At 40.3% G+C, this 13,453-nt stretch overlaps 1 protein-coding gene across 1 annotated transcript in view; it reads right to left on the minus strand.

The window, feature by feature from the left end:
- The window catches only part of LOC103804280 (synapsin-2-like), a 51,344-nt gene that overhangs the window by 13,684 nt on the left and 24,207 nt on the right, over positions 1-13,453 (minus strand). The window contains exon 6 of the mRNA XM_009076883.1: positions 10,908-11,057. Coding sequence (XP_009075131.1) covers positions 10,908-11,057 — 150 coding nt within the window. The remainder of the gene's footprint in view (positions 1-10,907; positions 11,058-13,453) is intronic.

The raw sequence follows: 13,453 nt of genomic DNA on the forward strand, positions 1-13,453 counted from the left end.
AGATGTCATGTGGTACAGTGTCAAATGCTTTGCAGAAGTCCAGGCAGACAATGTCAGTTGCTCTGCCCCATCCACCAATGCTGTAGCCATGGCATTGAAGGTCACCAAATTTGTTAGACATGGTTTGCCCTTTGTAAATCCATGTTGGCTGTTACCAATCACCTCTTTGCTTTCCATGTGCCCTAGCAAAGTTTCCAGGAGAATCTGCTCCTTGATCTTGCTGATCACTGACAGTAACCAGTCTCTAGCTCCTCATGTTTTCCCCTTTTTAAAAATGGGGGTTATAAAATGCCTGCTAAGAGCAGAAAACAAACTATACAGCACACCTTCTACCTGGAATAGTATTTACAAAATGCACTGAAAAGAGCTTTCTTTTTAAACATCAAAAGGTATTTAACTTGGATTTTATAAACTGTGTTTCCAGTTGCTAGGTAACTAGTTACTTCCTAGACAATCGTTTCCTTCTTGAATATTTTTACACACAGTCTTAAAAATCACAGCATCATAGAATGGTCTGGGTTGGAAGTGACCTTAAAGATCATCTGTTTCCAATCCCATGCCATGGGCAGGGACACCTCCCCCTAGTCCAGGTTGCCCAGGGAAGGTGAGTACCCTAGTAGGGACCTGCTGCAGTTAACACGTATGCTCCAGAATTTTCCCTGAGATCCTGAAACAGCTGATCTCCCATTGTCCATTCCAGCCCTGTTTTCTATTATTCTGCTGAAGGAAAATACTCCCACCCTCCCTACAGAGGTGAGGTTTCTAGAGAAAAAGCAGGATGTCAACATGTTAGGGATAAAGAATTCCTGAAGCAGCATGGCTTGTTGCAGCTTGCTGGTCTCCTTCCACAGCCAGTCAACAATTCTAATGGACCAGGATGCAGCTCTTTTATTGCAGCTCTTGCTTGAAGAAACAGATTTCCACTTCTGATTTTTGACCAGGGAACATTCAAAACATGCAGTTGCACAGCAGCTTTCAGGCAGCTCTTTCCGGTAAAAAAAATTGGTCCCTACAGACAAGGAAGGAATGTGGAGTATGTGATAGGAGAGAGCTCCCCCGTGTGCAGAGACTTCACTGCGTGTGCTGCACATCCAGGCAAAGAGCTCCAGGGCAGACAGGCAGGCAATGGAAAGTGGTACAAGGGATCGAGACCATCTAGTTACTGGTGAGTTAAATTTCCTCACACCTTTCTCAGTGTACACAGGTATCTCTATATACACAGTGGATAAGGTACTCCTTGGGGCTTCATAGTGTCAAATCCTGTGCTGCTGTTTGAAGTTGTAAGGAAAGTTTTGACCCCTGAACCTTGGCCCTGGCTGATGCTATGCTGTATCTGCTCCTCCAGTCTTAAAAAAATAAAGAAAGTAGGTTATTATTATTACTCTTTTTAAATAAGGGATGGCAAGTGATCCTTACATGAAGGGGGAGAGCTTAAGATCTGCAGAACTTCGTCTTGAACCACAAAGATCCTTCTTTACTGGATCCATTCAGAATTGAAGTTTATGCTTTGAAACAAAAGCCTGAAAAAAAGATGTTGGAGCTAACTCCAGTCCAGTCTCATACACCCCACGCTTCTAATTAGTGCTGTGTCAGGCTCACAGAGGAGTGGAGTGGGAAGAGGCATGGAAAAGAGGTAGTGCACTGGGTGAAACAATTGGGCTCACCCAAACAGAAGTGAAATTCAGAACTCTGGTATGAACAGAGCATAACAACCACCCATGGGTGTGTGCTTCTTTTCTTGCTCCTCACGGGGCAGCACAAGTCCACAGCCACACACAGGAGGTACTGGTGGCTGCCCTGAACTCTGCCAGCTTCGTGAGGCTCTCCTAGAAGCTGAGAGACACTAGAGGAGGATATCTAAGCAGCTGAAGACAAGCTTGCTCCCCTGGCAGCTAGACAGATGGAACCCTGATCCATCATCAGATTCCAGCATTGGCAGTGTGTTGCTTATTTTTTTTTTCTATGGATGAATCAAGAATATTTGAAAATGAGCTGCTCTGGTTTGGATTCTTCCATAATTTCTCTTGGTACTTACCCTTGTTCAAAAATTTTGACACATATTTAGCACATGGTCCTTATTCAAAATAAACTGTGCAATGATTGCTGGGGAGAGGGGCAGAATCCTTGTAAGTTAAACATGGAGTAAAGCCAAACAGCTTTGCTTAACAGGTTATGATTTAAAGGTCAGAGAAATCCAACAAAAAAGTTAAGTGGAGACAGGGAATAATAACAAAAAAGAGTAGAGAGGAAACACCCACCACAGTGGGGAAAGGAAGGGAGACCAAGGAAAAGGCTCCAAAAAAAAGAGATTTCTATTAAGTTCAGCTTAAACAAACGAAATCAGAGAGTAAAAATAGATCAAAAATAAGAGAAAATAAAAAAATCAAAGGATATGATAGTAATGTCAGCACTAAGACAAAACAGCGAGATCTAACTTGGACTCTCCTGTTGTGTTTGTGTATGTGGCAGCTATTGCCTGTTCTGTAATGACAGGATTACTGCTTTCCTTGTTTGAATTTGGCAAAGGCTGGGGTTTGCTCTATAATGGAATGAGGACAATTTTTGAAGTTTCCAAAAAAATGCCTGTGGGACAGAAAACCTATTTCTCACAGAAGTCTACTCAGAACACACAGGCTGCTCCATAGTTGTTGGGTTTAATTGCTTAACACCCAAACCTTTGCTTTCCTCCTGAGGGGAGTGACCATTCAGTTTCAGAATTCCCAATCCCCTTGGCAGACTGTAAGATGATCAGAAGATCATCTGGCAGAAGATAATTAAAAAATTAACAAAAGCATCCCTCTGTTGTGTGAATAGAGACAAAAATAGAAGAGCATTGCTATTGTATTTAAAATAAATGCAGAATCATATCTATGGACTGGTAATATTTGTTCCATTTCTCAGTTTGGACTAGCACTTGGCTTCTGCATTATAAAATCAGTGTTAAGGGTAAAGCACCATATCCTACAGACAACTGAAGTCATCCTAGTCCTCCTGGGCCTGAAGTTTGACTGTCAGGTTGCCTGGGGGGCAATTTTCCTTTGGCCTTCTTTCTCATGAGTACTTTTGTGAGCAACTCCTTCTCTTACCAAGCTTCGTCCACAGGGATCGTGTGTTTTTCCAGGTATAATGCTGATGCTAAGCTATCAATGTAGACTATTCAGAAATTTTAAAACATATATCAGGCCACATCCAGAACGCTTTACTTCATTTGGACAAATTTCTGTGGATGTCAGTAGAAATTTTGACCAAATAATCCTAGATCTTTAATATATGCCCCTTAGTATAAAATCTTACAGTCTAAAGGTCATCTGATCCCTTCAAAAAGGGCACTGTCAACCAAGCTTAGCGAGATAAGGAGCTATCAGTGGTTTGATTTCATCATCCCCATTGGGTGGCTGCATTCACAGCTAACAACCAAAAGCATTTCTGGAAAGTTTTCTCACTGGCACATTCCCAGGCAGCTATTTACCTGTGACTTCTGTTCAGAGGGAGACTCAATAAGCAACAGAACTGAGCAATACATACATTTCCTCCCTTAGCTATCACTCCATCTACTGGTACAGGAGCTCAGGAAGTGTTTTACAATAGGTTCTCTTCACTTTCAAACCAATCTCTTGGTAAACTCTCTGCTCAACATTTGCATGTGGTGTCCCACTGGTTTTAATTCCTGTCAATATTAAAAATCTTAGGATTTATTTTACTGCACGAACTTCGTTTTTAATATAGTACAATACCTGAATGTCAAGTTTAAATGCTTCAGAGAAATCAAACTTTCTGTCATGGAATAGTGACTGTTTTAAATACACAGATATCCTTCATGCAGAGCTGAAGTGTGAGTGCTGTCTCTGGTGTGACCTGTGTCCCTTATGTGCAGAACACAGTACCTGCCCTGAACAGGGGTTGGATTCAAGCATGGACAAAACAGTCTTGGTGTAGAAAAAAAAAAGCAGCTATGATTTTATACTTGTGATGAATAAACTTGACTGTTGTGTGTTCTGCTGGGGTGAAGTTTGCCTCAAATGTTGCAGGATGTGGTCAGTTCAGGCTCCACAGGTGCTTGGTTTTTGTTCTGCTTTTTGTCATTCCATACATTTATATTAGGATCTAAATGAGCAACAGCTGTTTTTCTTATATTTTCACAAAATAAAATATCTAAGAGCTTAAAACCCCTTGGATTAAAATAAGCATCTTCTTTTCCAAATATACACAGATAAACATTGTGTGTGCATGTATGTATACACTTATCTATACCCATGCACATTCAGGTAGCATATCAAAATAGATTCCATATTAAAATAATGAAAATAAACGAAACAAATACATGACAACAGTATTTTGAGAAGTTTTTGAATAGGGAGCATTTATTATTTGTACAATATGTAGCCAAATTCTAGTTTCAGGTGATGCAGCTTCTGTAACAGGCTGTAATATGTTGTAGGAATAAATAGCTAACTCCCAAATCATTTCTCCCACAAGAGAAGCCACAAGATGTCGCTGGGATGCAAATAACCAAAACACTGCAGTGTCGAGGTCAGTGCCTTCAACACTGCAAAAATCGGGTGAGCATGGCAGCTTTAACAATGGCTTTTGGTTTGAATAGCCTTTGGAAGGTATTGTGCTTCATGGTCTGTGATTTATATGTCCCAACAATATTCTTCATTGTTAATTATGTGTTTTGATGCCAGTGCTTTAGAGTCTCTACCAACCTATTTAGGAAGGCATCTTGCTGCTGCCTGATTTTCCTGTAAGTCATAACAATAACACAGTAAGCATTTTAGTATGAACGTTATTTGCTTACTAGGGACTAGGAACTCAGAGAAATTTTATGCAAATGGACTGTAAGTGATAAAGAACTACTTAAGTGTTGTTTGTAGGCATTGATGGCTGTCAAAGTGCCTACAGATGTTCTGAGGTAAACAAAGAACAGAGAAAACCTTATTGATTGCTCCTGTGCACTGCAGAAGATGCTTAAATAGTCTCTGCACAGATATACCACTTGTCTATTGCTGTACTGCTCTGTTTATAAGAGTAACCTGATGGGAGAGTATGGAAAGGTAAACAATTGTAGAGGGATATAGTAAAACCCTGTGCAGACTCTTCAGGATCTCTGTGCTCCCTTGCCCAGAGCAAGGTAAAAGTCAGGCTAATGTCTTGAGTATACTTAAGATGCTATTCCATAAACCTGAGATTATCAGCTTTATGGTCACATGATGCCACAGCTGCTATTTATCCCCCATTTAAATCTCTTCCCAGGAAAAAGAAATACAGCATGTATGGGGTTTGGGGTCATTAGATCATTCAACAACCTTCTTAAGGCAAACTGATCTTAAATCACTCCTGCTGTCTGCTAGAATAGATCTAATTGCACCAGGGAGTGATTTGCTTTGCAGAGTTCAGCGGGACTCAGATACTAATAGTGAAACCCTCTATTTACCCTCACCCATGCAGAATAATTTACTATGGTCTTTTAATTTGTTTATTTGTTAGGCAGTCTTTCTTTCCAGACTTAAGGAAGAAAAATATGTTTCTGCAAGTAAGGGACTGTGACAGAAAGATAATTCCTGGTGGTGACATAATTTGGTGGGATAGACATGGCCTGGCTAATGCAGGATTTAATGTTAGAGGCTGAAGGACAATACAAAGCTGCAGCAAACCTGCAAAGTTATGACCCTGGTCCTCTTCTCCTAGTCAATGGTTATAATTCAGGTGAACCTCTATGGGACTGTGCAAAGCAGGAGATAGCTTAGAGGTAAGGCCTACACCTCAAATTTAGTGCAGGGAAGGTTACTTCTAATAAGCAGACTAATGCTGAATCCCACATTTCCATATCACTCCAAGATGGGATCCCTCCCAATTAAATGTGTTCCCCTTCTGTTAAGATCAAACCAAATAACCATTTTCTGGTCATCATAAAAGCTTCAGTGATTTGAAACAAATTGCTGCTCATCATAAGTAGTTAGCTTTAAAAAGGCCCTAAATCCAATAGATGGAAGGTAATAGAACTGTGACTACTTCTATGAAGCCCAAGAATAGGGTGTTTGCTAATGGCTTGCTTTTCTCTCTGGAATTAATATCTTTTGTTATTTACACTGTGTTCACATTTGGTTCAATTTTCTCTCTGAACATAGGAGAATAGAATAGGATAAAACTGCTTGGCTCCAGCCACATGATATAAACTCTGAACATAGGAAAATAGAATAGGATAAGACTGCTTGGCTCCAGCCACATGATATAAGGGGTCAGTGAATGAAGAATGAATTGGTTTTGTTATTGGTTTATTACCCCTGTGCTGCTCCTTCCTTTTGAACCAAGCAGAGCCAGGATATAGCTGGGAATGCTGTCCTCTTAGTGATGCCATGTCATTATGGATATTGTGTCTCTGGAGCAACAATTTCTTCCTTCCATTAAGGATAATAAATTCCTTGTTCTTTTGTGGATAATGCAGCATGTTCTCTACAGAGCTGGATGGAATTAACATTTTCCTAATAGGATTTTCCTTAGTTTGAACTGCTAACATGACCATAAACATTTGCATTTTATGGTAATACTCATGGACAATATAATATTCTCTGCAGAACTGACTTCAGCACAATTTGTCTCATAACTTGATACACAGCTTTGAGAAGATGCTTTACCATTATTGTTTTATATGCAAATGATGCTACAGAAACAAGCACAAACCAGACAGCACTGAGCAACCACCTGTTGCTCAAATCCAGCAGAGGTTTTGGCAGTGGTCTTTCCTATCAACAGATGGAGCAGAGCTAAGTGCTTCCACTGGTAAGAGAATTTACTGGCTACTTCAACCTACTGGCTTGGTTTTTAGGAAAGGTTTGGGAAAGGCTTCTCTAAAGATCTGTCAAAAGTATTCTGAGAGATTACAAAAGGTGGAAATGTAGATTTCCATCATTTTATTGCCTGCAAGCAGAGCAGGTTTGGTTCATGGAAAGCTTTGAAAATCATATTCCTAGATCAAGTTCTATTACGTATTTTCAGCATGGTTGAAAAACAAGCTGTCATTGTGTTAAATTAACAAAAACAACTTCATTTTTGAAAGATATTTTTGACCATCATTAGTTTTAATAGAACTGCTCTGAGTTCAAGGACTCATGTGGGGTATTTTTTTGTAGTGGGAAGACTCAAAGTACCTGATAAGAGCAAAACTGGCAAGGTTTGAATCCTGTAAGCAGGAATACTCGCTATCCCAATACAGTCATGCTGTCAGAGGTGTACACTGAGCTGCAGCCTGGGCCCACAGGGGAAAGGCAGGAGACTGTGTTGGCTGTAGGCAGTTGGACAGCATAAGGAGTGACACAGAGCTGACACTGAGCTCTCCTGAACAGCTTCTCTGCCCTCTGTGCACCACTGGAACCTGCTACAGAGCCTGGGCTAGTGTTTAGAGATAAACAAACATGTAACGTACAAAACATATCCAAAACTCTCCATATATCTGCAATCTCAGATTATAGGTTTAATGGATTAAGAATGACAGGATCTGCCCCTCTGAGATTTGCCTTTGGAATGTTCTCCTTTTGGCACTCTGACAGGGAGAACTTTTTCAGCCCCCAGAACACATGGCAAGGCCAATCATTTGCACCAAGACTTGGCTGTGTAGTGCTAAACAAAGGCTTATTTTCCTAATCATGGAGTTGTTTTCTGATGGATGGTTAATTGGAATAGTCCTGACCGTTGTGGGCATTTATAAATTGACATAGGCTTTTATGTCCAGTGCACCCAATGCTACAGGAGTGAGCAGATTATAGAACATTTTTAAAACCCCACACAGACAATAAGGGAATTCAAAGCATGGCACACCTGTAGCTGTACTATTGACCATAGACTGTTTGCTTAAAAGCAGAAGTAGCAAAACACACCAATTACTCTTTGCTGTCTGTATTAGTTTGGTTTCTAAGACCACACGTACACATGCACAGAGCTGATTTGGGGTACATTACTGGTTTTTGCATATTATGTGACCTGTGGAAATGGGCAGTGTCCCCCTGCCCTGCAAACAAATGGTTTGTGTTGCTCAAGATTAGGAAACAGTATCTCAGTTTAGAGAAGGAGAAGACTGTTCAAAGATGAAAGGGGCAGCTTGTTTTAACAGACTGATTCTATTCTTAGCAAAACAACCCAGCTAAAAATTAACTATGCATGAGGAGATATCTATGAAATATGATAGAGCTGGGAAGATATATAGGTATTTGCAAATGGAATCTTCAGTAGAAATTCAGATCCCCTTTGCCTGTCCTAAACTGGTGGATCATATAACAAGGCCAGTTTTAAGGAAGCAGAGTCTGATTAACTGAGAGAAAAACTAACAGGTCTTGCAAGCATTCTGAAGGGATATCTCTGGGTTTGGTCAACTGCAATCTGTCATTTAAGGATAGGATAAGGAAAAGGAGATTAACGTTGAATAACATCCTCTTGCCTTTAGCAAAGACAAATCTTTCAGTAATAACCAAAACTAAGTAGAACCCTACTAGAAGTCCATCAGCTAGCCAGAATATTGTCTCTGGATTCATTCAAAACTTTTCTGTTTCAGAGGAAACAAACTCTTTTCATGGACATGCTGAGTGACAGCAATGACTGAGGAATTTAGGAACCTTCTAAAAATGTTCCTTGTGCCTTATTTCATTCAGGACTTAGGCAGCTTTTCTTTGGAAATGAGTGAATACTTTACATATAACAAATAGCCAGTTTTGTTGGATGACACCAGTAACCATAAACATTCCTCCTGCCTTGTCGTCTCTGAGATCCAGAACATCATGCCTACCCAAGACCTTACATTTTTCCCCCAAAATGTGAAATATCATATGTGAATCCATTAATGTTACAGTAATGTCTATTACTGTTTTACATTTTGATTTATCTTGACTTGTATTGACTGGGCAAGTCTAAATTTGACTCTTTGCTTCATTTTAGTATATGGATAATTTACTAGTCCTAAAAGAAATTATTTTGGCATAAGGTGATTTATTTTTTCCCCTCCTTGTCTTTCTTTTTCAGTGCCCTTTACAATGGACTTGAGTCATGATGGATGGAAACTTCTCCATTGTATGTGGTTCTGTGGTTGAAACAATTTTGTGCTTAGTTTCAAGTGGCTGTAATATAAATAGAAGCCACACCACTTTTTTATGTGGGATGGTGTATTTTTGTATCTTAAAGCATGATGATATATTTGAAGAACAAATTAGTCATTCTGCCTCAAGAACTAGTCTGTCTGAGGTATGCCACAAAATTGTTTTCAAATTGTTTACCTGGTGTGGAGCCTACTGGAAGTAAAAATAGATCCTTGATTTAGGCTTGGTAATTCCTGTATTACAGTTTGGCTTATTTGGTTGCTTAGCTGATCACTGTGGAGCTGTGCTGGTACAGAGTGTATTTTATTGTGTTGGATCCACAGGTACAACCTGTTCCAGTTTCTTACCACCCCATCATAAAGAATTTCTTCCTTATAGCCAATCTAAAGGTACCCTCTGTAGTTCAAAACCATTACCCTGTCACCCAGCCTTGGTAAAAAGTCTTTATCTTTCTTACAAGTCCCTTTTAAGTACTAAAAGGCCACAACAGTGTTTCCCTGGAGCCTTCTCCTCTCCAGGCTGAGCAGCCCCAACTCTCCGAGCCTATCTCCATAGCAGAGGTGCTCCAGCCCTCAGAGAATTTTCATGCACCTCCTCTGGACTGGCTCTACCAGGTCCATGTCCTTCTGTTTGGGATCCCAGAGCTGGATGCAGTACTCCAGGTGGTAGCAGAGCAGAATAGAGGGGGAGAATCACTTCTCTCAACCTGCTAGTCACACCTCTTTTGATGCAGCCCAGGATACACTTGGCTTTCTGGGCTGCAAGTGCTTTATTGTGAATTTTCCATCCACTAGTGTCCCCAAGTCCTCTTGGCAGGGCTGCTTTCATGAATTCATCACCCAGTCTATACTGATAATGGGGAACTGCCAGGACTCCAGTGCCATCCAGGTTGCTCTGGCTGGTATTCCTTCCCTCTAGCACTCGGATTGCACCACTCAGCTTGGTGTCATCTGCAAACATGCTGAGGGAGCACTCACTGCCACTATGGATGTCACTAATGAAGACATTAAACAGTGCAGACCCTTAGGGACACCACTGAATGCAGACATATGGCTAATTCCTTATCCATCTAACAGTCCACCCATCAAATCCACATCTCTCCAATGCAAAGGCAAAATTTTATGTTCTCAGAGCCTCTTAAAAAAATGCCACCATCCCTGAAGTTATTTAAAGGATTGGTAAAATAAACTTCACTTTTTGTAAGCATGGAAATGGAAACACAAAGATGATGCCCAAAGTCTGAAAGCCAGCAGGCAGCAAGGCCAGGTAGAGAATTCTGCATCTCCACACTTTAACTGTCAGGCCATGCAAGATAAAATAGGTGAAATGCACCTATTTGCAACCTTTGGCACATGTTCTCTAGTATGCTAAACATATTTCAGGTGTTCCTAGATTTGTAAAGTATTTTTGTAAACTGCAACACATTAAAAAATATTGTAATGTAAGTAATTTCTCACAAGCACAACAAGAATTAGTGTCAGTATTCTTTCTGACATCCTCAGAAAGATTGTCTATGACAGTGCTTCATAGGATTTCCCTGGTGTTTTACACAGATGTAACTGAAAGGAAACAGCACAAAGTCTGGTAATTCACTGACTCCACAGTCAGCATTTCCTTGTAGAAACACACCAACACTTGCACTTCTTGATTCTATCTGAACACAAGCTCATTTAAATATGACGAGCTGATAAAACATGTTGATAAGTTCCTGAATCCCTGTAGTTCCAGGTGTCTGCATAGTTTTCCAGCCAAATTCTTTGAGGAAAATTTTGAGCTTAAAATGATAGAACTAGTTGCTCTGTTGTAAAGTGAAAAGTTTCCTACCTGAGGCTGCTGAGTGGCAGTGGGTCTCTGAGGAGATGGAATAGGAGTTTTGGACAACATTTGGTTCATTTTGCTTACGACTAGTTCAGTTATGTGTTGCCTGTCTTCGGCCTGGTGCTCCCCAATCAGAGGCATTGCACAGTCCATGACCTGCAAAATGAAACAGTACATCAGCTACTGAGGTGGCACAAAGGAAACTTCTTCCACATCCATGTATAATGTCAGGTCATCTGTTTACGTGCTTGTTTGTAGCAAAAGTCGAACAAGAGCTGTAGAAATGGATATGTTATATCAGAAAGGACATGGGTTAGCAGAGCACGAGAACAGCAACTTCCAAACTTCAAGCAAAACACAGGTTCAGTATGGACACTTGGGCATACACTCTCTAGGGAGCAGGACTCCAGTGGGAAGCACAGAGCAGATAAGGCAAATGAGACTTCTCAGGATATTCAGTGACCTGCTGAAAATCTAAAGTACTTGTCTGCACTTCTCTCAGCTACATTTCTGAAAGTGTTCTCTCTCTCGTGCTTCTGTGGCTCATACCATGTTCATGAGCTGAATTAGAACATGGAAATGCAATTTCAAACTTCAGCTTCCTAGATATTTGTGGGATTTTGATAGGGAAAGCCAGATCCTTATTGATTAATGTAAATTTTTAAATAAGACTTTATTGCTATTAACATGCTTTTTCAGACAGTAGTGTGGCTGCAGTGCAGCTGCTGCAGAGACAAAACAAGAATTTCTATAAAGCAAACAGGATACCAGAGAGGCAAATAAAAATGTGCACATTTCCATTGTAAATGTGACAGGTTAATAGTGTTCAGTGGTTATTTAATGCAGGTATTCTGATGAATAAAACTAACACAAATCCCATCACTTCAGTGGGTTACAAGCATTTGTTGTTTCTCCAGAATATTTGTTATTTCTCCAGTGCACCTACTTTGGGCACATCTGTGTTCGTTTCAGAGGAAATAAAAGCACAACAGAATAACCTCAGCTAGTATTCATCATGGCACTAGACAATCTTATTTCAACAACAATGGGATTTGATTCACTTTTGAGAAGCTGCTTTCCTTTTTGATGTGCATCAAGGCTATTCAGCAGCAGGTGAAGGCATGTCACCTGCAGCCCTGTGCTCTGGTGGATCACCAGGGACCAAGGCCAGCAATATAAACTACTCTATTAATAATTTATATTATAATTATATATTTTTAATTACACATAAATAAAAAAACATTAGCAGCAATATCCTGTATGGCTGTCACTGTATCTGATCCAGTGAGAGTCTTTGTACACACTGAGTTTTGTCCCTCTGGCTTTCAATCTGTGAAAAGCTGCCACATCTCACAAGATTTCTCACTAGTGTAGGCAAATCCTGGAGCAGACACAATACTGCCTTGTGCTGGTAAAAGAGAAGGTGATGGTTGGTGAAGAATGAAGGAATCATTAGTAAGGGATGCTCATGAGTTTTGTACAACTGCAGGAAGATCAGTGAGTTTTATGAGGGTGTTTTAGTACTTTCAAAAGTGAACCTTCATGTATCTCTTTGGCTGCTGAGGTTCCTTCTTTATTGCAGGTAAATGGAACCAGACTGGAAAGGTTCAGGAGTCAGAAAAGTGCTGGAGGACTCCTATTTAATGTCCAGTAGAAGACCTAGGAGACCTCTGGGAGGCAGAGCTAGAGGTTGGTTCCCATCTCTGCAGATGGGCATTCTGCTGCAGGCTGTTGTCTTCAGCAAATTTTTTTGGTTACCCAGCTTGTGTAGTTGAAGGGAAGTACTGAAATTTTGGGATAAGACCTGATTCTGCAAATATTTAGAAGGTGAAAGAATTTGGTTTTCTGTAGGGGTGTCACAGGGATCATGAAGAGCATGAATGCATTTCTATGGTATGGATCCCTCCTGAGCTGGGAAGGATATAGTGGGGACAACTAGACTCTTCTCAATCCATTAACCTGCACTGAACATCTCCTTTTTCAACAAAGAGCACAATTTTCTCTTCCTTCTTTTAGATATTCAAGTGCTTCTAGGAATTAGACACACAAATTGGGTATTTAAAGAGACATTTGGACTGAAAAGAACATGCATGTTCATTACAACACTGGAATATAATCTCACACCTTACACGTAGTTGGCAATGAGCTGCATTGTAAATAATGTGACCTAACCCTGAGGTTTTCAAAGTATGGTGAGTACTATAGAAATTCTTCCTGAGTGACAAAGACTACTTTGTTCAAATAATGGGACTGAAGTCCAAACTCATGTACATGATTTTTCTGTTTGTTCACTTACAAGAGACACTGGCATTGTGTATTGGCAAACAAAATGCTGGCAGCACTCGTTCCAGGATTTTCAGATCTAGGATGTCTCCTCTGAGTTTCCTCACAGCCAAAAGGCTTTAAAATAACCCCAAAGTAAACAATTTAATAATAATTGAACTCCAGAATGAATGCTTCCTGAAAACTGAATGAATGCTTTTCCACTCGAGGGCCACATCAGCAACAGTGAAGAAATGCTTTGTAATAACACCAAAAGTTTCTGTAGAAGT

The sequence above is a fragment of the Acanthisitta chloris genome, unplaced genomic scaffold (assembly GCF_000695815.1).
Source record: "Acanthisitta chloris isolate BGI_N310 unplaced genomic scaffold, ASM69581v1 scaffold776, whole genome shotgun sequence".
In the NCBI taxonomy this organism is placed as follows: domain Eukaryota; kingdom Metazoa; phylum Chordata; class Aves; order Passeriformes; family Acanthisittidae; genus Acanthisitta; species Acanthisitta chloris.